At 67.7% G+C, this 27563-nt stretch overlaps 1 protein-coding gene across 1 annotated transcript in view; it reads right to left on the reverse strand.

Moving 5' to 3' along the window:
* Positions 1–797: 797 nt before the first annotated feature.
* Positions 798–27563, reverse strand: part of CACNA1H (calcium voltage-gated channel subunit alpha1 H) — a 49417-nt gene continuing 22651 nt past the window's right edge. Inside the window, 34 exon segments of the mRNA XM_038540857.1 lie at positions 798–2597; positions 2790–2953; positions 3055–3472; positions 3617–3738; positions 4687–4765; positions 5624–5694; positions 5827–5960; positions 6124–6233; positions 6892–7043; positions 8332–8349; positions 8896–9088; positions 9317–9406; positions 9604–9729; positions 9886–10012; positions 10176–10360; positions 10467–10535; positions 10615–10738; positions 10882–10982; positions 11399–11809; positions 12803–13011; positions 13150–13240; positions 13449–13604; positions 13825–13942; positions 14444–14629; positions 15283–15434; positions 16903–16965; positions 16967–17346; positions 18161–18953; positions 19949–20041; positions 20161–20476; positions 21112–21271; positions 22957–23054; positions 23367–23500; positions 23587–23698. Of these exon segments, the coding sequence (XP_038396785.1) occupies positions 1590–2597; positions 2790–2953; positions 3055–3472; positions 3617–3738; positions 4687–4765; positions 5624–5694; positions 5827–5960; positions 6124–6233; positions 6892–7043; positions 8332–8349; positions 8896–9088; positions 9317–9406; positions 9604–9729; positions 9886–10012; positions 10176–10360; positions 10467–10535; positions 10615–10738; positions 10882–10982; positions 11399–11809; positions 12803–13011; positions 13150–13240; positions 13449–13604; positions 13825–13942; positions 14444–14629; positions 15283–15434; positions 16903–16965; positions 16967–17346; positions 18161–18953; positions 19949–20041; positions 20161–20476; positions 21112–21271; positions 22957–23054; positions 23367–23500; positions 23587–23698 (6763 nt within the window). The 3' untranslated portion in view covers positions 798–1589.

The following is a 27563-nucleotide window of genomic DNA, read 5'->3' on the forward strand; positions in this document are numbered from 1 at the left end:
GGGGGACCCCTCCCACATGGCCTGTGATTTGGAGCCGGACAGGGAGCCACGGGGTCAAGTGCAGGCAAGGCCGGCCCCTCCCAGGGCCCCTAATCAGCTGGGTCACGAGGCCCTGGTCACACGGAGGACGGTTAGGAAGGGGCAGCCCTGAGCCGGGCAGCTGGGAGCGGCGCCCATCTGATGTGTGGTGAGGGCTACGGGAACCTGGGGAGGGCTTCCTGGAAGAGGGGGCACCGTCCCTGCCCCCCACCGGAGAACCACAGGTTTCCTTGGGTCTGCAGTGTCAGTTGGCAGCAAGCATGGGGGGCAGGGGGAGGTGACACCCGCACAGCCTGACCCTCAGCCCCTCCTCCCCGCCCCTCCTGCACAGCAGCGTATGGGCCACCTCAGGCCGTGGCCTCGCAGGGCGCAGGGCAGCCCCCCAGCTCCGCAGGGCACACGTCACGTACCCAGTGAGGGGCTGGGGTCACTTTCCCTGCCATTCGTGCAGCCAGAGCCCCTCATGGACAGCCCGGCCCGGTCCCAAGGGCGCTGTGGGCCCAGAGGGAGTAGGGGGAGGCTGGGGCTGAGATGAGGGGCTCCGAGGCCCCTGCCAGGGTCAGAGCAGAGGCACGGGGACGGGGGGCACCCCCCAGAGCCCCAGGTGGACGGTCCCGCCTTAGCAGCTGTCCCCGTGGGCCCCCGCTCTGCTCCCCTGCACCACCCCTCCGGGAGTCCCGGCGAACACTGGCCCAGCCCCGCTCTCGGGCCACCACGCGGGGTCCCACCGCCCTGCCGCCACTCATCCAATGCATTTCTTAAATAAGTTAACATTTATTCCATTTTGCTTTGCCCCCCACCCCTGCTTCCCCCTCCCTTAAGAAGCCGGATTTCCCGTTATCAGATTATTGCAACGTTTAACCTGAATTAATAAAAGAAACATACATGGAACACAGGAGCGTCAGCAGACACTGCTCACCCGGCCCGCGAGGGGCCGCCGGCAGCGGCGGCGGCTTATTGCATGGACCCCACTCCCCCGCGGCGCGGTTGTTTCTGGAATACCGAGGGCAGAACAGTGGGGTTGGGCCCGCAGGGGGCCAAGACAGTGACGAAGAGTGTGGGGGGGGCAGACAGGTGAGGAGTGAGTGACATGAGCGTGGCGGTGGCAGCCTTGGGGTGAAGCCGCCACCCGGGAGGGCACAGGTGGCCCCAAGCACGTGTTCCTTAGAAAAGCGGGTGTGAGAATGGGGCTCTGCTGGGCAGCCTTGGACTTCCTCCTTCTGGTCTTCCTGGTCTTTGTGGCAGGGACGCAGCTGCTGTCGGGGGACCGCTGACCAGATGTGGGCATGGCTGCAGACCATGGTGGCGAAACTTGGAAAAACCCAAACCTGAATCCACCGGACGTAGGCTAGACATAGGCTCGCAGGCCGAGGGGCGTGTCCCCACTCTGCTTCGCCCAGACCCCATGTCTGCCTCCCTCCCCGGGCGGCTCCCCGCTTCTCCTCCGCGCCGGGCCCAGAGCTGGGGTCCATGCGCAGCCCTGCCCGGGCCGTCACCCCGCTGGGTGCACCCCAGCTCCGCTGCTGAAACCTGCGGCACTGCGCCCTGAGCTACACTGGCCTGTCCACGCGGTCACCTGAGGCGGGGCTGGCTGGGGGAGACCCTGCTTTCTTTGGGGGGCTCTGGAGGACTCTGAGGTGCAGCCCCCGTCCTTTCTCTGTGGGGTCACTGGAGAGCACGAGAGGCTCCATTTTATGGGGTTCAGGAGGCGCCGTGGCCCCCGAAAAGGAAGCTCTGGGTTCTGGGGCCACACCATGGCCACTGTCCAAAAACAGGTCTCCGCCAGGGCCCCCCTTGTCCGGCGGCTCAAAGGCGAAGTTGGGGACGGTCAGGTGTTCCGCGCGGCAAGGGGCCTGGGCCCGCCGGTCGCCCTTGGTGGCAGGGTCCACCCCGGCCCCCTCCATGGGCTCGAGGGAGTCCCTGTGCGGCAGGGCCTCGCAGGACGGGGTTCGCCGCCGCAGAGTGGTGGTGCTGCCCTCTGCCGCCGGGGGCCGGGCCGCACCCTCGTCCTCCCCGGGGGGCTCAATGGAGATGCAGGGGGGGCTCATCTTCTTCTTCCTGCGTGCCCCCAAGGCTGGCTCGGCCTCTAGGGCGCGGCCCTTTACCTCCCTGGTCTCCGCGTGGCCGTCCCCTCCCCCCGGTTCCCCGGAGGGCCGCCTCTGCTCCTCGGCCTGGCCTGGCGGGTCCAGGAAGCCCTGAGCATCCACGCCGTAGAACCTGCACAGGTCGGGGTCGCCGGCCCCCAGGCCTCGGGAGGCGGGCGAGGCGGAGGGGCTTCGGGCCGAGCTGGTGATGTGGCTGACCTCCTCGTCGGCAGGATCCGGGGTCTCGGCCTCCTCCCCGCCGGGGGCTGGGGCCCTGCTGGAGACGCAGCGCTGCCCGCAGGTGTGCTTGCGGGTGCGGACGCTGGCGGGCCGCGGGGAGTGGGGCGGGGACCGTAGGGAGGCCCTCAGGGATGCCTGCCTCATCGGGGTCTTCCCGCCAGGCTCCCCCCAGCCTGGGCCGCCGTCCCTGGGGCCGTCCGTGTGCCCTTCCAGCGAGTCGGCAAGCGTGGGCTCCTGCAGGGATGACCCGGGATCCGATGAGGAAGACGGCCGGGAAGCCCCTCCCCAGGTAGGCCGCGGAGCAGGCTGAGACGTGGCTGGGAGCCACTGGTGGGGACTCTGCCCCAGCCCCATCCGGGGGGCAGGTGCTCAGGAAGCCCCAGGGGGCCCCCAGGCCTGGGCTGCAGGGCGGGGCGCTTCTCCTACCTGTCTGCAGAGCAGCCGGCCGAGGATGGGGGAGCGGGCTGCGCCCCGAGGGGACAGGGCGCGGAGGCTGTCGCTGTCCCTGGTTGGGGAGAGCGTGGCCGCCGAGGGGACCTGGAGAGACGTGCAGGACTCCACGGGCGGGGAATGCGCAGAGGTCACCGGGCCTGGGCAGGAAAGCAAGCGCCCTGCAGCTCCCATCCCCCCACCCGAGGCCTGCCTGCCCCCCGCCCCCCCCCAACAGCCCCAGCCCCCTCAGGACCTGTACCGGAGGCGGCTGTGCCTGAGCACGTCTCTGCGTCCACTTCCCGCAGTGGGCAGGGGTGTGGGGCCGAGGCGGGCGCCACGGGCCGGAACATGTAGCTGTCGTTGGGCAGGGACAGCATCCTGGACACGGACACCTTGCGTACAACCAGGAGGCCAGGGGTGTCTGGGCTCGGCGGGGCCTCAGGCCTGGGGCAGGCGGGGGGGCCCTGCGCCACCTCCAGTTCCAGCTCGGCGTCCAGCTCGGCGTCCTCGCGGGCCTCCTTGTTGCTCTCCTCCAGGTGCTTCATGAGCACGGCCACCACCACGTTGACCAGGACGAACTGGGCCACCAGCACGAAGGTGACGAAGTAGATGGGGGAGATGGCAGGCAGGTAGCTGAGGCAGTGCTTGTCCTCCCGGGCACATTCCCGCAGCGTGTCCTGGGGGGGGGGGGGCGGCTAGAGCGCGGTGCTGGGGCGCCTCTCCCCCCTCACTCCCCCCATACAGGGCACCCTGCCCCCTCCCTCCACCCTATACTAGGTGCCCCCCTCCGCCCGGGTGGTGCCCCCTCCCGGGGCCGCTACCTTCATGATCCCGTTCCAGTTGTCCCCCGTGGACACGCGGAACAGCGTGAGGAAGGCCATGCCAAAGTTGGAGAAGGTGGCGTGCCGGCTGAGGCCCTCGCAGGGGTTGTCCTCACTGCACTCTGCCGGGGAGACCCTCGCCCCGTCAGCCCGCACGTGGGGACCCTGCTGACCCACACGGGCGCTGCACTCCCGGGGAGGAGATGGTGTTGTGTTGGGTAGTTTGGGGGCCTGGCTGCTACGGGGACGTGTCCTTTCAGGATGGGGTGGGGGCGGGGGCAGGACTGCTCCTCTCCGGCTGTGGAGGCTGCCTCTGGGCACAGCCCAGAGCCCGGACCTCAGCCCTGGGACTGAGGTGGACACGGCTCCATGGGCGTACCGGCCAAGCCCCATCAGATGGCTCCCACGTGGCCCAGGCCTGCCTGTGGGTCCACACGCCCTCGGGCTCAGCGGCAGGTCAGGGCTGCCCTGGAGCGGGAGGCACCCTGCACCCTGGCCCTGGGGCCAGGACTCGTCAGGCCTGGGGTCACGGGCACCTGCTGCTGAGTCCCAGGAGGCCCTCGGGGTGGACCTGAGCTGGGACGCCCCCTCCCGGACAGGCCCACACTGGGGACTCCTGAAGCCACCCCAGTTCTCTCCAGTGCTCAGGGGAGCCCACCGGGACTGGGCTGTCACAGGAAGTCCCCACCTGCTCCTGCGCACGTGGGTCAGAGCCTCGGGCCTGAGGGACGAGGGAGACGGTGACAAGAAGGGATGTGTGGCAGTTAGGGTGCCCGGGGGCCTCACGAGCTCAGGGACACACGTGTGCTTGTGTGTGTTCTTCCCGTGCTCACGTGTGGCTGTCCCCCCAGCTGGCCTGAGCCCGTGTGTGTGTGCCCGCGTGTCCGTCAGGCATCGTGCTTCTGGCCGCCGTGCGTGTCCACGCTATGTGCTGGGCAGGGCTGTCGGGGCCGGGTGATGCCGAGGCCCGAGGTGTGCAGCCCGTCTGCCTGGCCAGGGCCCAGTGTCCCCCAGGGACCCAAGAGCCTCATGCGTGTGGGCGAGGCGTGGGCGAGGCTGTGCACACTCACCGAGCCTCCCGAACAGCTCCACCCCCAAGGCAGCATAGATAAAAAACAGGAGCATGAAAAGTAGGCCGAGGTTCCCTACCTACACGGGAGAAGAAGCAGAGCGAGGTCAGGGGCCGCCACTTCCCCCCCTCACCCCCCGCCGGCCAGGCTCCCGGAGGCTGCCCTCGGGCCTGTCCCTGACCCACCGCTCCCGGCCCTGGAGCTCTGGGTCCTCCAGGGGCTCCCGTCCCACTGGACAGATGCCCAAGCCCCTCATCAGCCTCTGACCCCCGCCCCGCCCCCTGGACCCAGGTCCCCAGCCTCAGGGACCCCCGCCCACCCCCCGCTCGTGGGCAGCACATCCTGCCAGCACTGCCCAGGCCACCCTGGCTTCTCAGGCTTCCCAGCACCTGTCTACTCACCCCCGTCACCCCAACACGAGCTACAGGGGCTGCTGGGGCGGGGATGAGCGAGCCCCTGGACAGGAATGTGCTGGGCTAGGAGCGCTGGGTGTACAGACAGGTGGACACGGGATTGGGGGGATGGACGGATGGCAAGGGGGGTGTTGGCAGAGGGACCGGGCACAGCACAGGGGGACCGTGAGTCTCCTTTAGCTGAAGAGGACACAGAGGGTTGGGGTCGGGGCCATAAGCACGGGGAGGCAGACACGGGGCCTGCGGCCACATGGGATGCCCGGCGGTGGGCCCCTGAACTCACACAACCCCTGTGGGCGGCCTCCTCTGCCCACTGCCTCCGGAACTGGACTGGGGGCGGGGCACTGGTTCCAGCCCTCCCCGGGCACCCGGCCCTACTCTCCGTGGCACAGCCGAGGGACTCCCCGCACGCGCAGACCGATTACCGTGGTTTTGGCAAGACGGTGGGGTACGTGAGCAAGTGGGTGACCAAGTGCTCCGGGGGCATCTGCGGCGGCCCCCTTGGCCCTGGGGTGCTGACCTACCTGCGGCAGGGCTTGAACCACCGTGTCCAGCAGGGCCCGCATGCCTGTGGCCATCTTGAGCAGCTTCAGAACTAAGGCCAGAAGCTGAGCGTCAGCAGGGGCCGCCTGACCCTCTCGCTCCCGTCCCCGCACGGTCCCCCGGTGGACGCCGCGGGGGGAGCCGAGGAAGGACGGGGCCCGGGGAAGCACAGGCGGGCGCCTACCTCGGGCGATGCGGAGCACGCGCATGATGCGGATGATGGTGGGATTGATGGGCAGAGCCGCGTTCATCTCGATCTCCTCCAGTGTGATGCCCATGATGGACAGCAGCACGATGGCCAGGTCCAGCTGGTTCCACCTGCGGCGGGCGGGCGGTGGGCTCAGCGCCTCCTCACACCCCCGGCACATCCCACACGGCGACCCAGCGGCGACCCCCCATCTCAGGCCTCAGGCGGGGCCGGAGGCTGGCGGGGGAGACCCCGCCTGAGGGTCCTCCAGGCTCCGGGGCCCGCCCCACACACCTGTCCTTGAAGAACCTCCGGAACCCAAAAGCCACGAGCTTCAGCACAGCCTCAAACACGAAGACGATGGTGAACACGTAGTTGCAGTACTTGAGAGCCTCATCCAGCGACTGCGAGCAGAGCATCAGGCTGCGGACGCTCCCAGCCCGCCCGCCTCTCCCCTATGCGCCCCGGTTCGGCGGGACAGGACTCCTGCTAGACGCAGGGCTGTGCCAGGTCGCCAGACGGGGCCCGGAGGCACCCTCGGGTGGGGGGCGTCTGCCCCGCCCAGACCCCCGGCCCGGCTGAGCAGCTCAGGTCTGAAGGCTGTTACCCTGAGACACTCCCTTCCACTGCGGGAGAGAAGGGGCGCCCCTTCGTCAAAAACTGACGGAGACACAGGCATAACGGGACAAATAAAAAGCTGACCACCTTCCCCCTGGCCGTCTCCTGCCCTGCGCGCTCCTGGGCAGCCAGACCCACGGACGTTCCCACAGCCTGTGTTTCCATGCTGAACCGCTGTGTGTGTGTATGGGGGGGGCCCTCCGGGGCGGGCGGCCCTGGGAGTTTCAACCAGTTTTAAAAAAAGGACTCGCTGCTCAAACCACATCTCCACACCCTGCAAACCCCAGCGAGGGCTCGGATAGGCTGCAGACCCGGGAGCCCCCAGCTCTGATCCAGGCCACCCGGCTGAGTGCCAGACCCCACCTATGGCCCTCCTGAGGCTTGTGTCCCCGCCACCCGTCCTGGAGGCAGGGAGGGCGGGCATCTACAGGCACCGAGCCCCACCTTGGGTTGGTTGTAGTGTTCCATGGACATGGTGATGACGTTGACGCCGATGATAAAGGTGATGAAGAGATCAAGGTAGTGGCTGGTGCACAGCGAGTGGATGGAGCGGCGGGTGGGTGAGTAGTCGGCGTAGTAGGGCCGGCGCTGGGCCTCTGCAGGGAGAGGGTGACCGTGAGCTGGTGCGGGGCGCTGCCAGCACCCTTGTGGCACTGGGACGTCCCTGGTGGTCTGCCAAGGGGCTGCAGCGTAGGGACCGTGGGGGGAGGGCCCTGGGCTCAGGCACAGGGCGTTTGCATGAGCCTGAAGGAAAGAATTTCTCCCAGGAAGGAAGGGAGGTAAGAAGTGGCTCCCTGGGTCTCTGGCCCCTGCGGGAGTCCGGGGCAGGAGGGGGTCTCAGGAGCAGGTCTCCATCGGGTCTTCTGGGGACCCTGAGCCCGGGGCAGGCCCTAGGAGTATGCCTGGTGGCTGAGACCCCCCCTCACTCCGGGCCCTGCTTGGTCCCCACCCTGCAGGGAGCTCCTAGGCTGGCCCCTGTGGTCTGCTCTCCTGAGCTCATGTCAAGGTGTTAGGTGAAGACTAAGCAGATGGAGGCCTTCCTGGTGGCAGGGCCAGTCCTGTCCCCCGCTCAGCTGTCGCAGGGCAGAGTGGCCCGCCCCCTGCTCCATCTCGGTCTACACACGAGCTGCCCCCGGTCACCAGGCCTGGAGTATCTCCCCTCCTTGTCCGCCGAGGGGCCAGTGGCCACCGCCTGTTGTCTGGGCCCTGCTGGGCCTCTGGCCCATCTGAGGTTGATGACCGTGTCCTGGGAGGTCCTGCATCCCCCAGGACCTCTGCCTGCACTACATGTTCTATCTGCAGTAACCCTTTATGGCTCGTCAACGTCCAGCAGGTGAGGGCACGACCGCCATCACAAACATGGGAACGCACCCGGGCCCCAGAGCCCCATGTAGGCAGTGGCTGTCCCGGCTGGCTGCCTGAGGCCTGGGAGAGCAGGGGCTGATGGGAACCGAGCCCTCCCTGGGGCCCTCATGCCCCCTGGGCCGGCGTGCAGTCACTAAACAGCCTGGCTCAGCTCGCAAAGCCCAAGGCTGGCAGCCAGTCAGCTCAGGCCAGTGCCGAGGATGCGGAGCAGCTACAAACCGGCAGGCGTCCCAGGATGCAGCAGAGCAGCAGCCATGCATGCAGCCCTGACAGGGGGACGTCCCCAAGCTTGACAGCAGCGGCGCACACACCTGGCAGGTGAGCCAACAAGTCCTCTCCCCTCCCACCGACGCCTGGCGCCCACCCCATGCCCACCCGCAGGCCTGGCAGCGGCCTGCCATGTCCACCCCTCCCTTCGGCAGCCATGGAGGAACTGAGGCCGGGCCAGCCCACAGCCCCATGCACTGGCTGGCGGAAGCAGGGGCGCTAAGGCATGCAGGGCAGGGGGTGGGCAGATACCTGGGCTGGGGAAAGTGCCTGGAAAGACAAGGAGATGGTCTGAGCTGGCCTCGGTGGGGTGGGGCGAGAACACTCCACACGGGGCGGGGTGGGTGGGGATACTGAGCAGGCCCCCTGCTCGCCCCCAAGCTGGCTGGGACATCCCTAAGACCCTGTCTGACTCTGACGGCTCTGCTTGCTCTTCCCATGGTCTGAGAACTCACAGGCTGAAGCTGTCCTACAGCGACGGGTGGTGAAAATCAGGGGTCTCATTGACGGCCTGTGGCGCTTGGAAGGGGACCCCCACCTCCTGCCACGCTGCCTCCCCCGCTCCGGCCCCTCCTCGGGAGGCCCCCAGCCCCTGGGCAGGCCCGGGCACAACGGGCAGCACGCAGGGCCACCTGGGAGGGGCCGGGAGGCAGAGGTCCTGCCCGGGCGCCCGCCACCCTGGCGTGGGAGGGAGACCAGGGCCGGGAGGCCGCCTCTCGGCTGGACCCGACCCCACAGGCACGGGGCTCGCGCGGGTGAAGCAGCCGCTCACGCGCTGGTACCGACCGGCCACCGCCGCCACTGGGAGCGCCTTACTCCTGCGTTTTCTCTCCAGGCGCCGCTGCCGCTTCTCCTCCCGCCGCCGCGCCTCCTCCGCCTCCTGGTGCTGCCGGCACTTGTGGAAGTTCTCCACCACGACGCCCACAAACATGTTGAGGACAAAGAAGCTGACGATGAGCAGGAAGGAGATGAAGTAGAGCAGCATCCAGGGGTTGTGGTTGGGCACAGGCTGCGGCACACAAGGGGCACATGGGTCCTCGTCCTCCTGACGGCTCCTCCTCCCAAGGACAGCACATGCGCTCCAGGCTCAGCGGAGGGGCCAGACGCTGCCCAGCGCATCATCCCCCAAGATGCCTGGAAACGCTGAGGCCAAAAACAGCCCCTGGGGAGAGGCTCCGAGACCACCCAGAGGGCAGTGGGCTCCACCTGGGAGGCCGGGGCTGCCCGCGCCCCATACCTGCTGGTCTATGCCCACGGCGTCCAGCCCGTCGTACATGATGTTCACCCAGCCGTCCTTGGATGACAGCACGAACAGTGACATCAGAGCCTACAGGGCCAGATCCAGGACAGTCACCGCAGCCCTGCCCCAGCCCAGGCACCCAGGGGTCCCCACACCCCACCACCCATGCACTCCAGCTCCAGGTCTGACCAGCGCAGCCATGCTGGGCCAGGAGGAACCGAGGCTAGGGGGGCACCTGCCACCCCCTCCCCGCTCCTGCCTCCCTGATCGCCCACCCCGCCCACCTGGCCCAGGTTGTCGAAGTTGTACTTGCGCCGCACCCAGCGGTAGTGCGCCGCCCGGCACTCGGCCTTGGTGGAGATGTTCCTGGTGTCGGCGCCTTCGCAGTAATAAAACTTCCCCTTGAAGAGCTGACCAGGGCGCGGAGGTCACCCTGCGGGGCCGGTTCTGTGCCCCCCGTCCCCAGACCCGTCCCTGCACGACCCTCTCCAGGCTGCAGCGGCACCGACTGCTGACTACAGACCACTGGCCACAGCCCGGCCCCCGCGGGCAAGCAGGGCGCGCACCTGTACCCCCAGGATGCCGAAGATGATGAAGAAGGCGCAGCAGATGAGGACGATGTTCCCGATGGGCCTCAGCGACGATATCAGAGTCTCCACCACCAGCTTGAGGCCCGGAGCGCGGCTGATGACCCTGCACGTGGGGCCCGACCCTGATCCGGCCGCCAGGCCCCCTGCCCTCCCTTCTGTCTCCTGACTGCAGCCCGCATCCGGCCCCGCCCTGCCGCCCATCGGCCCCGCCCACACCAGCGTAGCCCCGCCCACCTGGCCCCACCCTAACCGATGGCCCCGCCCACCTTAGGGGCCGGAGCGTCCGCAGCAAGCGCAGCACACGCAGGATGCCCAGGATCTTGGCGCCCCCGGCCGAAGCCATGGCCACGATAATGTCGACCAGGGACACCAGCACCAGCAGCCCGTCCAGCACGTTCCAGCTGCTCTGCAGGTAGGCGTGGTCGCCAGAGACCAGGCCCAGGGCCACCACCTGGGAGCGCAGAGGAGGAGCCCAGGTGGGGGGGCAGCACAGCCCGGTATGGGGGTGGGTGGGGAAGCTGCTGGGCGGGATGGCGTCCTCCCAGGCCTGCAGGTACCTTCACCATCATCTCTGCCACGAAGATCGCCGTGAAGATGTAGTTGGACACGCTGAGGAAGACGCGCTCCTGCAAGCACAGGCGGTGGGCGGCTGGCTGCGCCCCTCAACCCCGCACCCCCACCCCCTGGCTGGGAAGGGCGCCTCACGGTGCTGCCCGGGTCGATGTCCGGCCTCTCGAGGGCGATGGTGATGCAGTTGAGGAAGATGAAGACCAGGACCACGTGATCGAACATCTTGTGAGCGATGATCTTCTGGCAGGAGACCCGGAACCTGGACGGTGTGGGGGGAGGCACTGTGAGATGGGGGGCGGCCCCCTGGGGATGCTCACCACGTGGTAGGGGGCACAAGGATCGGGGTGGGGGCGCTGAGGTCCGGGTCGGCTCCAAGGCCCCCCTACCTGGTGAGCCCCTCACCTGTTCTGCGGAGAGAAGAGGTACAGGGCCCAGGGCTCGCGGCTGCGGCACCACGCGGGCTTGTAGGGCTCCAGGACCTTGTGCAGACGCAGGCAGCAACTCTAGGGAGGGAGGGGGCAGGTCCACAGGGCCCCTCCTGGCCAGGCCAGCCCCTGGGCTCCCAGGCCTCATCCTCCGCACCCCAGCACCGAGAGCCCCTCACTGGGAGCCCACGCCCCTGCAGCTGACCCCCACCCTTCAGAACTGCTCTGGTCTCAGTGGGTGCCTCTGCCTCACCCTCCTGCTCCTGAGGGTCTCCCTGCTGGCGGCTCAGAACCACCCCTCAGCTGGAGGCCAGGTGGCCCCTGGGGAGAATCTGCTCCCGGGCTCCCTGTGCACAAGTGAAGGCCAGGCTACTGTGTCAGGTGCTGCTCAGCCTCCCCTCCCCCGTGGGGCGCAGAGCCCCCCACCAGTCAGGTGCCCCGAGTCCCTGCCTCAGGGTCGGCTTTGGGGAGGCATGGGTTGGGCCCCCACTCACGTCCTCCACGTCATCGTCAAAGTCAGCCGGATCCTCCTTGTGGCTGTCGATGCGCAGGAAGAACTCCGTGGGCAGGGCCAGGACCTGCCCGTTGCACTCCTGAAACTTGGCGGGTGCCAGCGCGGCCGGGCGGGGAGGCCGCAGGTCCAGCGTGCTGCGGGGGTCCAGGGACTCGGCGCGCCGCAGCGGGACGGGGCGTGTCCCGGGGGAGGCCCCCGCTCCGGGCCTGCTGTCCTCGGCCTCCTCGTCCGTGCTACCCTTGCCCTCCCCGGACAGCAGAGACTCACGCTCCCCGCACTGGCTCCGGCGCTTGAGGCTGGGGGCGCGGCCCAGGCTGTTCCAGCTTGAGCGCCGGCTGCTCCAGGCACTGCTGGGGCCCCACTGGGCACAGGGTGAGCTTCGGAGGCTGGACTGTGGGAGGGGGAGGAGTGAGCAGGGCCAGCCCCCCAAGTCCCCCCAAACATCCGGGCCCTGGGCACCCGGCCATGGGCCCTTCCTGACCGGTGGCATTACTATTAGCGCCGTGGGTGGCGTCTGCACGTGAGCCTCCTCCTTTACCAGGCAGTGACCCCACTGGGCAGCGGCCAGCGACACCGCATTTCCGCCGCATGCCTGTGGCACAGAGCCCACCCACAAGGAGCGAGCGTGTCTGGAGGGCAGGTGCAGGTGCTTGTGCACCGGCCAGGGGCCAGCAGGCCAGGTGCCCTCACACCCCTGCCCAGAGCAGCTCCTTGGTGGCAGCCTCTGGGACACACGCAGCTGTGTCTCAGGAGGGACAGAGGGACGGGGATTCACCTCCAGGCGCCCCCTTCCCTGCTCACTCTCACTCCCCCTCCCGGGGCCAGAGGGCTGCATGCATCTGGGTGCTACGCTGCCCAGCTGTGCAGCTTCTCTGGTACGGATGCGCGTCTGTCCCCACGCTCCGCCTGGACTCTGCTGTGTCCGTACCCGCCCCCCCCCCAGCTCCCCCCGCCTGCCGCAGTCCAGAAGCAGCACTGGGCTGGCAGCTAGGGCGGTGTTTCCTGGGCGTGCACGGAAAGCCCCGTGGCTCCGGCTCCGGGGGACATCCGCCTGGCTTCTGTCGTGTGTCCCCTTTCTGCTGTCCCTTTTGTTTCTCCTTTGATGTACGCTCTGCTCTGCCAGCTTTTATCTTTTATTTCAATTCGGAAGATAAACTCCCTGCCTGACGCTCTACTGGAGAGGAGAGGGGTGCCCCGCATTCCCATGTCTGGTCAACTCATACTCCTTCCACGAGAGCAGCCGCTCCTAGCTCCGTTTATAGGAAGACAGAGCGCTTACCTCCGCTCGGGGACAGGGATTTGTGGGCTATGACTGGGGGGGTGTGCGGGACCCACGCTCGTCCTTGGGACAGGCCACAGGACCCGGGCAGGGAAGGGTGCCTACCAGCGACTTCTGGTCGCCCAGCTGGGGGTCCACAGAGCTGCTGCTGCCACGCCGCGAGTCCAGGAGGCCGGGGGCCGCATCCAGGTGTGGGGAGCTCTTTGGGGTGGGCATGGGCGTGGCCGCCGTGTGCATGATGAGGGGAGGGGGCAGGCTGCCTCGGCCCTCCAAGTGCCCGTTGGGGGTCACCGCCAGTGAGTACATCTTCATCTCTGGATGGACAAGCTGGTGGTGACCTGCGGGGCTTCCAGGAAGGGAATGTGCCCACCCAAGAGCCTGCCCACGGAGTCCCAGCTGTGCCAGGGCAGGGTGGGCAGTACCACCGCTGGCCCCACCGCCCAGATACTCACCTGTGGCCCGGAGATCTCGGAACTTGTCAAAATCTTCCTCCAAGTGGGTGGATGTCTTGTCTTCGTCTGTGTCGGATCTGTTGGCGTCACCCTGCACCCCGCAGAGCAGAAGGCACGTCTGAGACTCCCCTCAGGTGGGAGCCATCTGCGCCGGGCACCCGCACGTGGACTCCCCAGGGAGGGCTGGGCCGGCGCAGAGGCAGGTGTGACCACGAAGTCACGACCAGGGGCACAGGTGCAGCGGCTGGAGGATGGAGGAGGGGGACCGTGATGGTCTGGGCAGGAACCCCATCCCTCACCTCCGCCTGGAAGCCCTCCACCAGGATGGCCACCAGCAGGTTGAAGAGTACGTAGTTGCCAAAGGTCATCAGCGCCACGAAGTAGAGGGCGGCCCAGGAGGAGGTAGAGGCCATGCCATTGTAGAGGACGACATTCCAGTCCTCCTGGGTGAGGATCTGCGGAGGGGCCATGAGGCAGAGCATGCCCAGACCAGGAGAGAGGGGTGCCGGCCAGCCCGGGGTGGCAGGGGCTCTGCACAGCCTCCCCACCACCCTTCACAGCCCCTCCACTGCTCTGGCCTCACACAGGCCAGGGCCTGCTCCAGAGCTGCCTTGAGCAGGACGGCTGTTCTCCTGGGGACCATGACTCCCCCTGGGACGCTCACCCAGGCGTTACCTGGAACACGGTGACGATGGCCCACAGCAGGGAGTCGAAGTTCTTCCTGTCGGGGACCGTGTCTCCGGTGTCTGTCGTCAGACTGAACTTGCAGCCAAACAGGTGCATGCCCAGGATGCTGAAGGCAGGGCAGGAGTGAGTGAGTTTAGGGAGGGGTGCAGGGAGGCGGGCAGCAGGTGAAGCCCTGCGTGGTCACCCCTGCACCCAGGGACTGCTCTCCATCCTTCCCCACTGGCCCGGCCACCAGCCTTCCGGCGTACTGGGGCCTCCCTCCTGGTGCCCACGGCCCAGCGGTTTCCAAATCACAGGTGGGTAGACCGAGGCTGGGTGGGAGGTGCCTGGGGCGTCTGTCTCACTCAGCTGCTTGGGCTGCCCTCCCCGCCCCAGCCCATCCTTGAGGCTTGACCCCAGGCCAGGCCACCCGATGGCGGGCGCTGTGCACGTACCAGGCGAAGGCTATGGACCTGGGCCTGGCTGTCCCACCCCTTCTCTGCTCTCCTCTGGGCACAGTCCCTGATCCCCCCACCTGGAGGCTCCTGCCCCCCCCCCCAAGCCCCCAAGCCCAGAAGCATGGGGTGGCACCGCAGGGAGGCTGGTGTGCAGCAAGGCAGGCGGCCACCTGAAGATGAAGATGAAGAGCATGAGCAGCATGCAGAAGGTGGCCACGTTGTCCATGGTCTTCATGAGCACCACCAGCTGCCGCCGCAGCGCCGGCATGAAGCGCACCAGCTTCAGCACCCGCAGCAGCCGGAAGGTCCGCAGCACCGACAGGCCGCCGTCCGCCTGCCCGATGATCTCCCAGACGCTGTGGGCCGGGGCGGGGGTCAGCGGGGCCCATTCTCCGACCATGGGTCCCGCGGCCTTCCTTCACCCCGTGGCCGAGCAGAGGTGTGGCTGCATCCAGGCGCCCAGGGGGCTGGAGGGCCGTGGCGGTGTTGTCCAAGCCACCCACCTAACTGCCGTCCCCCAGAAGCTGCCGGAACTCGGGCTCTGGCCTGGTCAGCTTCTCTGCCCAGGGCCGGCCCTGTCCTGTGCCTTTCACACAGTGCCTCCCCACTCCCCGGGGGACCCCCGGACTCCTGAGGGCCCTGCCTCCTGGGGGAGGGTTACCCCAGACCCTCCCACTCCTTTCTGCATGGACTTGGCTGCAGCAGACGCCCCACAGGTGAGCTGGCCTTCCTCGCAGGGGTGAGGCCTAAGTGACCTCCAGCTGGGTGGCCAAGTGCCCACTCTGCTCCTGCAGGGCACAGCTGCACTACGTTCTAGAAACATCTGTGAGGTGCAGCAGACTGCATGGAGCTGACAGCGCCGGCGGGGAGGGACTTGGTCCCAGGGAGGGGACGCTGCCCATGACATCCTGTCAGAGCCTTCCTCTGACGGGGGCTCAGCTCTCGGGGGGTGGGGGGTGAGAGATGAGCTCCCAGGCCCCTGCGGCCCAGGCGGGGGACGGGGCACCACCTGATGACCACGATGATGCCATCGAAGATATTGTAGGGGTTGCGGATGTAGCCCAGTGGGCCGCAGGCCAGCAGCTTCAGCAGCATCTCCAGGGCGAACATGCTGGTGAACACGATGTTGCTAATCTCCAGGGCACTGGTCAGCTCGTCAGGCTGCAGGCGGCAGGGAGGCCGTCAGGGCGCCCCCGCGGCTCCCCCACCACCATGCCCCCCCAGAGTTCAAGAGCAGCTGAGTCCACCTCGAGGGAGCAGCTCAAAAATCCCCTAACTGGCCGCTGTCTGCAGGAGGACAAGGACCACAGCCTGCCTGGCCCATCCACCTGGCTGTCCCCAGCTCCCGGGGCCTGCTGGACGTTGCCACCAGTGCGACCGCTCACCAGAGCCAGGGCTGGCCACGGGAACAGGGCACAGAGCACCTGCCCCAGGGTTCTAGGGCAGGCATGGGGGAGCACGGGGTGCAGATCTGATGCACTTCCCTGGACCCTGGCAGCCTCACCCACCCCTTCTTGCTGGCGGAAGGCTCCAGAAGCCTTCTTCCTGGAGACGTGCTGACTCACCTGTGTGTGTGTATGCCTGCACATCTATGTCTGAGAGTACACCTGGGCTAGTGTAAACACTCCCACGTGTGCATGCCTGCACGTTTACCAACATGTGACCTTGTGTGCACACACGTGTGTGCCTGTCCATGTGTCCATGTGCACACCTGCACTAGTGTAAATACCCCGCACACACACACGTGCCTGTCCATGTGCATGCATGTCCACGTGCACACCTGCGCTAGTGTAAATAACCCTACGTGTGCACACACAAGTGCACGTCCATGCGCACACACCAGAGCATGTGCGCCTACATACAAGCTGTATGTGTAGTACGTGTGCTCCCACTTGCGTCGGTAAGCCTTGAATATGTGCACACGCATACTTGTGTGTATGTGCGCAGGGGCTCTTCTCTACGAGGGAATCCCTGCCCTGATGCCTAGATGCCCCTGCCTGAGCTGCCCTCCCTACCCCCAGTGCCTGCTGAAGGCCACCACTGCTTGGATTTTTCCCAAATTGTTCCACAATCAAATTCCTTACGTGGCCGGAAAAGCCCCAACAGTGGGGCACGAGGAACTCCCATTTGGTCACCATGGGTGACCCAGCCTGGTTCCTGGAGAGACCCCCTCTCCTGGCCTAACCTAGCTGCTGCCCTTTCCGCTCCAGGGCAGGGGCCAAGGACAGCCAGCGTGCACAGGCGACCACTTCTGCGGCGGCTGGGGGGCCAGACACGGCCCCACTGCTTCCTCCTGGGGGCCACCCCACACTCTGGCCCTTGGCGGCCACCAAGGAGCATCCCAGCAGGCACAGCCAGTGGTCCTGGCTCACGTCAGGGGAGCCCCCCCGCCCCGCGAGAGCTGAGCCCGGGGCGTCCCATCCTCAGCACAGCCACCGGCTGGCTGGCGGATGCCCTTGACCCTGCTGCCCCCGGGCCTGTGGTGGCCTCCTGGGACCCCAGAACCTCCACACGGGAACCACTTGGTACCCGACAGGGACCCAGCCCCGGCAGGAGACGGGAGCGTCTGAGCTCCAATGGCGTCCCTGGCCCCTCCGCGGCCCCACGGGAGGACCAGCCCCACACCCACCTGCTCGTGGTACTCCACACCCATGCTCAGCGTGTTGGTGAGGATGGCCACCATGATGCCGCGGATTGAAGTACTTGCTGTCCACGATGCAGCACAGCTTGGCGCTGAAGGTGGCCCACACGTGGCCCAGCCCGCCCTGCTGGCCCGGGGCCGCCCGCCGCTGTGCCCGCTGCCGCGTGCTGCCCTGGCCGGCCGTGTCCGTCACCGGGGCGGGCTGCATGGGGTCGCGGCGGTCCCCGTGCCGCACGTCCTGCGTGAACTCATAGACCGCGTTGCCTTCTGAGCCTCCGCTCTCGGAGTCGCTGAGCTCGAAGTCGGCGTCCTCCAGCGCGCTGGCACAATACGGGCAGTTCTTCAGCTCGCACGTCAGCGTGCCTGCCTGGGGGCTGGGCAGGGGGCAGGGCACGCTCAGGCCCGACAGGCGGCTGGGAGCCCGGCCCAGTCCTGCAGGGACAGGGGCACAGGCAGGGTCAGGCCGCGAGCGCGGGGCCCCGCCGGGGGCAGCGCAGCGCACACGCCCACCCGGGAGCCACCCTACGCGGCTTCCTCGCGCGAGACTCCAGAGCCCAAGCTGTGTCTCACACCAACGGCAACGCCGTGGCTCCGGGGCCACACAGAGCAGGCCGCGCCACGGCCCGCTGCCCACCCGCTCCTGGGGGTGGCGTGGGACGGTGCACGTGCAGGCCCTGCATGCTCCAATGCGCCCTGGCCGCACACCCGCACACACCCACCCCCCCGGAGGCCTCCTGTCTGCAAGAGACCCAGTGTCCCTCCGAGGTGGGGAGAGCTGGGCCCCAGGTGGGAGAGGCGGAGTGTCTCGGGTGACCCCCGGCCCCTCTCCCCGGCCCCTCTCCCTGACCCTCAGGGGCTCTGTGACCTGTTTCACCTTCCCCACCCCCACCTCCTCTAAAGCGGCCAGAGGCAGGGCTGTGGGTTCCCTGGGGACCAGGTGGGGCGAGGCAAAGGCGTGTGGCCTTGATGGACTTTGTCAGCCTTTGTTGGCAAATGCTCGGGCCTCACTTGCCCTGGGGCCGCTTGGGCTTGGTCTGGGGCAGAGTGAGGCCAGGCGCCCTCCCCCCAGGCCCTTGCCCCCTTCTTCCAGGGCTCAATAGGAAAAAGGGGAACGCGGGGCTCGCCAAGGTACCCAGGGCCTCCCCGGAGAGCGCACAGGCAGAGGACGTCCCAAGAGGCCTGTCTCCTTGAGGCTCACCCAACCCCGGTCCCACCTCCTCCCCACAGCGTGGGGCTGGGTCCTTACCTTGTTCCCCGACCAGATGCTGGATCTTCTCATAGGGGTCGGGGCCCCTCAGGCTCAGGGGGCTCTGCTCGCTGGTGCCCAGAGGCCCTCCGGCCCGCTTGCCCTTGGGCCCCGGGCTGGCGCCCCCTTTGCTGCCCCCGGCAGGCGAGGGCAGGATGGTGGGGTAGTTCATGGCACCCAGCCCTGTGGCCAGCTTGAGGCTGGCAGCAGCAGCGGCCGCGGCGTGGGCCACTCGGGCCCTCTCCTGCGGCCCCTCCACGTGGCAGTCTGCGTGGTACACGCTGTGCACGGACTCGGCGTCCGGTGGCCCACGGCCTGGCGAGGGCGGGGAGGGCAACGTTCCAGCCTGCACCAGCCTGGTGTCCCCGGGGCCGGGCTCGGGGCCGGGCCGGCGTGGGCTGCTGTGGCTGAAGTGGTAGTGGTGGTGGTGGTGGTGGTGGTGGTGGTAGACCAGGTGGTGGACGGAGGCCATGTGCCTCCCCGCCCGCCTCGGCCGGTGCCCGGGGCCCTGGCCGTGCAGGGCGCTGCTGGGGTCCACCTTCTTGCGCCAGCGGCTCTGCCAGCGAGCATAGAGACGCAGGCTGCGCCTCTTCACCTTGCGGCAGATGTGGCCCACGTACTTGAGCAGCTCCTCATAGCAGCTGCCCGGTTCTGAGAAGCTGGCTAGCGTGCTGTCATTGGACAGGTAGCGCGCACGCTGCTCTCGCATGAGCTGGTTCTCCCGCTGCTTGGTCTCCGAGAACTGCGTGGCGATCACCACCAGGCACAGGTTGATCATGAAGAAGGAGCCCACCTGCAGCAGGCGGGCAGCGGTGAGCCCCCGTGGCCAGCCCAGGGAGCTGGGGAAGAGTCCTGCGGGCTGTCAGGGGCGGGCGGGGCAGGCAGCGGGGACAGGAGCCGCTTCCACACAGCAGGAACCGAGTCCCAGGGGAAACGGTGAGCCCTGCTGCTCACTGCCTGTCCTCGGGGCCGGGGACACAGCCGTGAGCATGGCCGGCATGGGCGCCGAGAGGGGTGGGGTCCCCAATGATGTGGTGCCAAAACTCAGCACCTGCCATGGGCAGCTGAGTAAGGGCTCCTGGCCCATGTGTGCAGCCCACGTTTGGATGGGTGGGGCACAAGTGAGGGGTGGCGGGGAGACCTTTCCTTCCCATCATCTGTACGGCTTGTCCTCCCCCAGGAAGTCCCCCCCCAAAACCCTGGGCTTTATGTCCCCCACAGCAGGGTCACACTGCCACACTGTCCTCAGCTCCTGCTTGTGATCAAACACAAAAACATCTCCCCATCTCTATAGTGGGGTCCTTACAGACCCTGCCCCGGACACCCCTATGTCTGGAGACCCACATATACTATGGAGGACTGTGCCTGGCGGGGGCACCTACACCGGGGAGAGTCCTGCCTTTGGGGTACCTGTTCTTTGCAGGGCTGTGACCCCAAAATGTAGCCGGGCCTCTTCTGCAATCTCTGCATGGGACCCGACCATGAGAGGCCTGCTGGGGGTGGGCTTCCCCACAACCACCTCCCCCTGGGGGCTGAGTAGAAGCCCCCTGGTGCCCCACGGGCCGCCCCGGGCCTCTGTTGCCCACCCTGCAGCTCAGCTCATGCAAGGACGCCGAGAGTCAGCAGAGGCTGGGATTGCGCGACATTGGGGTCACGACGGCGCCCACTGACAGGACTTCAGGGATCTGAGGCCAGCTGTCACACCATGAGGGCATCTCCACCCACCAACACTGGTGGCCCCAAACAACCCGCCCGGCCCCCGGGACTCGCCCCGTCGCCCACACTCACGATGATGAGCAAAATGAAGTAGATGAAGTTGTAGAAGGAATGGGCATCCATGACGTAGTACATGATGTCCACCCAGCCCTCCAGCGTGATGACCTGCGGGGACAGGCAGCTGCACACACGGACGGCCCTGGGAGGGCCGCAGGGGCCCCTCGCCCCCGCCCCCGCTGATGGGGAAACAGGCCCAGGCCCTCAGCCGAGGAGCCGGGCCCCACCTGGAAGATGGCGATCCAGGCATAGCCGATGTTGTCGAAATTGATGGCGCCGTTGTGGGGGTTGGAGCCGCCCGAGCGGCACACGTTGTAGTACTGGTTCCAGTTGATGCAGGCGTTGCGGGCGGCTCCGGGAGCATCGGCCTGCGGCTGCCCGTACGCCTCCCAGCCCAGCGTGCACTCCACGCGCAGCTCCCGGCGGCTGGGGATGTGCGAGCACTTCTGCATGCCGTTGTCCCGGCGCGAGGAGCAGATGAAGGGGTTCTCCTCGCCCTCCTCCGTCTGGTAGTACGGCCGCAGGAAGGTGAGGTTGTTGTTTCTGCGGCCGGCGGGAGGTGCGGACCCGGACACGTGTAGAGGCAGAGACGCAGAGACGCACAGGTGCACGCAGAGATGCACAGGTGCACGCAGAGATGCGGACAGACGCAGAGAAACAAAGCGTGAGACACAAATGGGAGTCAGTGATAGCGACGGACAAGAGAACAGAAACAGCGAAACAGGTTCATAAAGAAAAAACACAAGAGAACACGTGAGATAGATTAGGAAACAAACACCCAAAAGACGGAACCGCAACTCCCGAGTAATGCAGGAAGACCGAGTCCATGGATTCAGGGCTGGAGGGGAGAAGCCTGCAGGGGCGGGGCGTGTGGGGGCGGGGCCGGAGGGGAGGAGCCTGCAGGGTGGGGCACAAGGGGACGGGGCTGGAGGGGAGGGGCCTGCAGGGGCGGGGCTGGAGAGTAGGAGCTTGTAGGGGTGGAGCTGGAGGGGGGAGGAGCCTGTGGGGCGGGTCTGGAGGGGAGGGGCCTGTGAGGCGGGGCACAAGGAGGTGTGGCTGGAGGGGAGGAGCCTGTAGGGGCGGGGCTAAAGAGGAGGAGCCTACAGGGGCAGGGCTGGAGGGGAGGAGCCTGAGGCCACCCCGCCCCCCCACCCCCCACGGGCCCTCAGGGGCCCCACCGGGCAAAGCCGCTGTCCAGGAAGCAGCGGTTGCGGAGCAGTCCGGCCCACAGCTGGACGCCCACGATGCCGAAGATGAAGAAGACGAAGAAGCAGAGCAGGAGGACGTTCCCGAGCATGGGCAGAGTGTCCAGCAGCAGCGTGACCAGGATCCGCATGCCTGTGGGGCGGGGAAACAAGTGAGCACAGTGGAGTCCTCCAAGGGCTCCCGCCAGCCCCCCACCCCTTCTGCCGTCCACACACGGGAACTCTGGGGGGACTCGCGCCAGGTCCCCACACACTCGGCCCTGAGAGCCAGTGACGCCCTACGCGGGGCAGAGAGAGGCTGTGGGCCTGGGTGATCTCGGGTCTGAATGACCCACCGCCAGGACCAGGCACATCTGGGGCCCCCGGGCACCTCAGGGACCCCAGTGGCTCCGTGCTGCCTCCAGGACTCAGGAGCCAGGGGTCTTGCCGTGGGTACGGGGTTCAGGAAGCACCTGTTCCCACGCCCTGCGTCAATCACACAGGAGCAGGGCCCGGCACTGGCGAGGGGACCCCAGGGCAGGAGCTGGGGCTGTACGAATGCAAATCAATCCAGCAGTGGGTTGGCCAAGCCCCCTGTGTCCCCCACTTACCTGGGCCTATCCCCTCCCAGACCTCAGAAGGGTGACTCCTTTCCCAAAACGAACAAGGGCAAGGCTGAGGCAGCAAACCATGGCCTGGGCCAGGGGGGCACCTGCCCTGGGCCCCCAGGGTCACTGACACGATCCAGGGCTCAGAGCGAACCCCAGGCAGCTATGGGACACAACCCTGAGCGTGACACCTGGGACTCATGATGAGGAACACCTGGGCTTGTCTAGGGCAGGCACTGTTTGGAACGGGGCAATGTCCCCAGAGGGAGACCAGGCTGCCAGTGGCCACAGGGGGGCCTCTCACAGGGGGGCCCAGGTGAGCAGACCGAGGGCGTGGGGGGTGTGGGGGGGCGCCAGGCACAGCCCAGAGCCTCACATGTCACCTCATCTCGCACAGCCTCTCCAGGGGACCCCTAGTGCCCTCCTGTTACAGGTGGGACAAGGGGAGGCTCAGAGAGGCTCAGGGACTTTCCCAGGCTCCCAGGGCATCTGAGCCCCATCTGAACCCTGAGGATATGGTCGGGTGGGCAGGTGGAAAAGAGACCCAGGGGATTGCACCACACGGCACAACTCCAGGATGCCTGCCCTCTGGTGGAGCTGACCGGCCCCGGGGAGGGAGTGCCTGTCCCCGAGGGTGTGTGATGTCCAGGGGGAGCTGTAGGACCAGCCCTGATGGCCTAGCCTGGGTGCTGAGGACACCAGGACTCAGGCCCAGCAGCTGGAGAGGCCGCGTGCACACCTACGTGGGCTCAACACCTGGAAGGTGCAGACCCACGCACATGCACCCCCCTTACACGGAGCCCTCCTGCCCAGGAGAAGTAACTGCTGGATTCAGACACAGCAGCGAATCCTCAGAGATGGAAAAATCCCAGACCACCCCCGCCCCCCGCCCGTGCGGGCAGATGACCAGCGTGAGGACAGGCGGCTTTCCAAACAAGCAGCCACGTGACTTCCCGGAAGCTTCTGGACGCTTCCCTCCAGCAGCCCCCAGCATGACCCCAGATGTTGTACAGACGAGGCCTCAGCTGGCATTACTGTGGGGAGACGGGACCCCACGCAGCCTGCCTGCCACCCCCAACCCGGTCCAGCCTCGGGGGGTGAGCGGCAGGCAGCTCGCCCCTGCTCTCCCACGGCCGGGGGTCCAGAGGCAAGCAACGTGCGCTTCCGGTCCCACGGCCCGGGGACCTTCGAGAGCCCTGGGGAGGGCTGTCCCAGGGGAGGGGCCACTCACTGGGCACACGGTTGATGGCGCGGAGGGGCCGCAACACACGCACTGTCCGGATGGCCGAGAGGCTCACGTTGTGTCCGTCCAGCGAATACTCCATCATGCTGGGGGGCAGAGGGACGGACTCTCGGGCAGGGCCTCAGAGCCTCCTGGGGCACCGCCGGGCGCCGTCCCACTCACAGCCATCTGTGTCTGTCCCGCCACCCTACTGCTGGCACCGGGAGCTCAGGATGCGTGTCGGGTCCCCTGGCAGAGGCCGCGCCGGCTCCCCACCCCTAGCCACCTCCCCTGGGCCCCTGCAGAGTGCACCCCCACCCCCGGGGCCTGAGCGGGGGACAGGCTGGGCCAGGTGCGGGTGCGACTGTGGGCGCGAGGGTCTCCCGGGCCCGCCCCGGCTCTGTGGGCGGGGTTTGTACCCCGCCATGACGATAAAGAAATCCAGCCTGTTCCACGTGTCCCCCAGATAGCACTTCTGCCCGAAGAGCCCCAGGGCAATCATCTTGATGATCATCTCCACCGCGAAGAAGGCAAAGATGAAGTCATCGAAGGCCTGGCGGGAGACAGGGCCTGAGAGCCAGTCCCCCCAGCCCGTCCCCAGGGGCTGGCTGTGGCCCGCGGGCCGCGCACGCTGCCCACCTCCAGGATGCTGCAGCGCTCCGACTGGCACTCGACGTCCTCGCAGGGCCGGAACATGCCCAGGGTCACGCAATTGAGCATGATGACCAGCATGCTGACGTGCTCGAACCATGTGGGGCGGGCGGCCGAGTTAAGGGTCAACGCTGAGGCTGGGACGCGGCCGAAGGGGAGCAGGGCCCCGGGACCCGCCCCCCCGCCCCCCGCCCCCTACCAGCCGGGCTTTGCGAGGTAGAGCCCTGCCCCCGGCCGTGTGCGCAGCACCAGCAACCCCCGTGGGACTGGGGACACTGCTGCCAAGCCCTCGGGTACAGAGGGCAAACCAAGGCACAGAGCGGGCCCCTGGGCAGGTGCCCCAAGCTGAGGTGGAGCCCTCGGTGAGCCATCTCGTCTCACGGGCTCAGCCAGCCCGGGTCCTGACGTGTGCTTCAGGTGCACATAGACTGCGAGGTGACCTGAGGGTGGCCCCCTGCTGACCACAGCTGCTGCAATGGGACAAGAGCTGCGGCTCAGCTCGGCAGCTGGGCCTGGGGGAGGTGCACCCTCCTGAGCCCCTGGACGGATGGGGACCAAGGAGAACACCCCCCCACCCCTCCCCAGCCACCCAGCCCCAGAGTGTGACCGGCCATGGCCAGGGGTCCTCTGCAAGGGGGGGTCCAGACAGGGCGGGGGCCTCGGGACCTGGGCCAGCAGGCAGTGCTGCGTCCCCACACGCTGGCACCAAGGCCACCCCGCAGGCTCCCAGGTTTGGGGCCCAGAGCCCAACTGTGACCTCCTAGACATTCCGCGGGCAGCCAGCCGCCAGGGGGCGCCGGGGCTCCACACAGACTGCACGGCCAGTGCGCAGGGTGGTGGGCTCCAGGGCTCTGGGAAGGGGTGCGTCCCACGCCCACATGCCGCCAGTTCTGGGGGGACTCCAGGGGGCCCTGTGGCAGGCCGCCTGTGCACCCCACACGCCGTCCCTGCGGCAAGAAGCCCGGCACCCGCACCCACCTCCACAGTGGGCTTTCTGTGGGGCCGCTGGGGCAGGAGGGTGGGGGCCCCAGAGCCTGGGGCTGTGGTCAGGGCAGGGACGAGGCCTGGGAGGGGAACGGGCTCAGGGACATGGGGCGTGAGGAAGCCGGGGCCCGGGCACCCACCCTTTGCCGGAGCTGGAGGCGGCGCGCCCCCTCCCGTCTCCCCAGCCTCCCCCCAGCCTCCCGGGGAGGGCGGGGGCGGCAGTGCAAGTGCAGTGCGGGGTGCGGTGTGGGGCGGGCCACCGCTGTCATTTCTGTCATTTGGGTCCTGCCGAGAACGCGGTAATTACTGCTAATGGCTTCGGCGGTAGCAAGTGCCTGTGCGGCCGTCTGGCTGCGGGGACGGAGAGATCAGCTTCCGGCTACAGCCGCACAGCCTCTGGGCCCACACAGGTGCCCAGGTACTGGGCTGGAAGGACGGGCGGGGGCGCGGCGTCCCGTCGGGCCAGGGGTGGGGGTCAGGCTGGGTTGTGGGGCGCTCAGGCTGTAGCGCTCTCCTGGCTCCTGACCCCTCTCTGTCCCTAACCTGCTGCAATAATCCCCCTCAGGAGGGGGGTCGTGCACGGGTGGGACACTGTGTGTCACCGCGAGAGCTGAAACACCCCCTAGGGCCCCAGCAGGCACAGCGGCGGAGCAGGTGGCTCTGGGGGGGCCAATGGTCGGACGATGGGGGGTGCATCCCACCCCCTGCAGGAAGGTAGTGCACACCCGCCTGCCCCTCCCCGGTGTGTGCGCCCACCTGCGGGGGGGTGCTGTGCACCCTGAGGAGCCGGGCACCCTCCCTGCCCAGCACTCCGAGCTCTCCCTGGACCCTAAATGTTTTGGGGCTGGGCTGGCTCCCCCCTCCCGCTGCCGCACACGCCCTGCCCCCTAGGCCTCCCTGTCCACCAGCATCATTCACCCCCACCTGGGACCCTCGTCTTCAGCCCGTGCCCGACCTCTCCGCACGCTCACTGCGATGGCCCTGGAGACCCTCCTGCAGGAACGCCCACACCAGGGAGAGGGTCCTGACTCGGTGTCCTCTACCCTCCCTGCACCTGCCCGCAGGAAGCCCACCAGCTGCCCTCGCGGCCCTGACCATCGCCGCCACCCCCACCCCGCATCCTGCTTCAAGACGTAGCCAAGCTGGGGTGCGGCCCCTGTTCTGGACCCGGAGCAAAGGGAAGGGGCAGGTCAGCGCGGACGACCTCCACCCTCAAGCCTGAGTCCAGGGCTGGCTCCTTGTGGCCCGGATCCATGAGACTCCAGGTCAGGGGCTGGGAGGGGCCCTCTCTCCCCCGGACCAGCTGTAGGCACGCCCTCAGCTACATGAAAAGAGCCCTGCTTGAGGTCCCCGAGCTGGGATCCCACCTCTACATCTTCCCAAACCACAAGCAAAGCCCCCACCAGCCCCCCAACCTTGATGTGTCCTGACCGTGCTGGCCCTACTGGCCTGTCCCACCCATGAGGCACACCTGCAGGCCCAGGACCCCCTGGGGCAGAGATCTGGGTGCCCAGCCGCGAGGGCACTGGTGCAGGCTCATCCAAGAGGCGGGGACAGTACTGGGGTGGCCGGGATAACCAAACTGGTCAGCGTGACCCCGGCCCCTAGAGAGTTCTCCATCTGCCCCCGAGAGCCCTTGCCCTTCTGGGGTGACTACCCTAAGATACAGCCGCCCTGCCTCCCCCATACCCCACCCGCACACACCAGGAGAAGAATCCTCGGGTCCTGCACCCAGGCCCCAGACCTCACCCCGGTCTGTGTAAATGGGCGCACGTACGTGGTTCTCACCCAGGGCTGCAGACAGGGTCCTGCAGAAGCCGGGAGGCTCCCCAGGGATGCGGGCAGCCAGCCTGGGGGTCAGGGGCTGGGTCGGGCCCTGCAGGAGCAAGGCCACCCCCGCCACCATCACAGCCGTCCCCTGGCCACACCTTAGCGGGCAGCTGAGGACAGGCAGTGCCAACCGGCGCCTCGTCCTGAGCCCGGTGACTTTCAGAGACTTAATTACACAGATGGATTTTCTGGGTTTTAATTAAAAATCCTTTAGGTTTTTGGACCAACTTCTACAAATTGGAGTCAATTTCCACTACAGGTCCAAGGAAGCCCGGCTCGTTTGCAGCTGGGAGGCGGTGGCCGCAGCAGCACGGGGGGGTGGGGGGGTGGCGAGTGCAGAGCTGAGAGACATGCTCTATGCCGCAGGACCCAGGCCTGAGAGGCTTTCTGGCCGCGGCCGCCTGACCCACCTTCTCTGACCCCCCGGCTGGGCTGACCGCACCCCCAGGCAGGCTGGCAGGGGGCCGGGGGGCTCACAAACGAGACCCAGGGTCCCAGAGCCTCTGTCGGCACTGGGGCAACAGGGGGGCCTCTGTATGCTGGGGGGACGTCTCAGGCCCCGCGCCCACCCTGTGAGCCCTGCACTTCCAGTGTGTTCCACCCGCCTGGCCTGTCGCCAGCCCTTCCCACAGCCCTTCCCCCCCCCCCCTTCCCGGGCTGGGGGGCCGGCAGGTACCAAGACGTCACGGCACCGCCTTCCCACCATGGCAGCGGTGCCCCCGGCCGGGCCTCCCCCAGCAGTGGCGCAGGGGGCCGGTCCCGAGGCTCTGGCATCAGCGTCACGGATGCGCAGACGGGGCTCTGAGGGGCCGCGTGGACGCCCTACCGCCAGGCCCCGGGGACACGGAGTCCAGGGGCTGCTGTCCGTGGTGCTGAAGCGGTCCTGTGGGTGCTGGGGGGCGGGGGGCTCGGGGCAGGGGCACCGCTGAGCGGCCTGGGGTCTGCCGGCCGCGGCCGAGGCGCTACTGGAGGTCGCCATTGACCTGCCCTCCCTCGTTCCCGGGCTCCCCGCGGGCCCAGCCAGGCTTCCAGGACGGACGGGGCGGGGACGGCCTGGCAGTGGGGGTGACCCGGGGGGCCGCTGGGCAGCCCCGGCCACCGCCGCACGGAGATGCCATCAGTCCTAGAAGCCAGAAGGGCTCAGGCCCCTC

This window comes from Canis lupus, chromosome 6, assembly GCF_011100685.1.
Source record: "Canis lupus familiaris isolate Mischka breed German Shepherd chromosome 6, alternate assembly UU_Cfam_GSD_1.0, whole genome shotgun sequence".
NCBI classification, from domain to species: domain Eukaryota; kingdom Metazoa; phylum Chordata; class Mammalia; order Carnivora; family Canidae; genus Canis; species Canis lupus.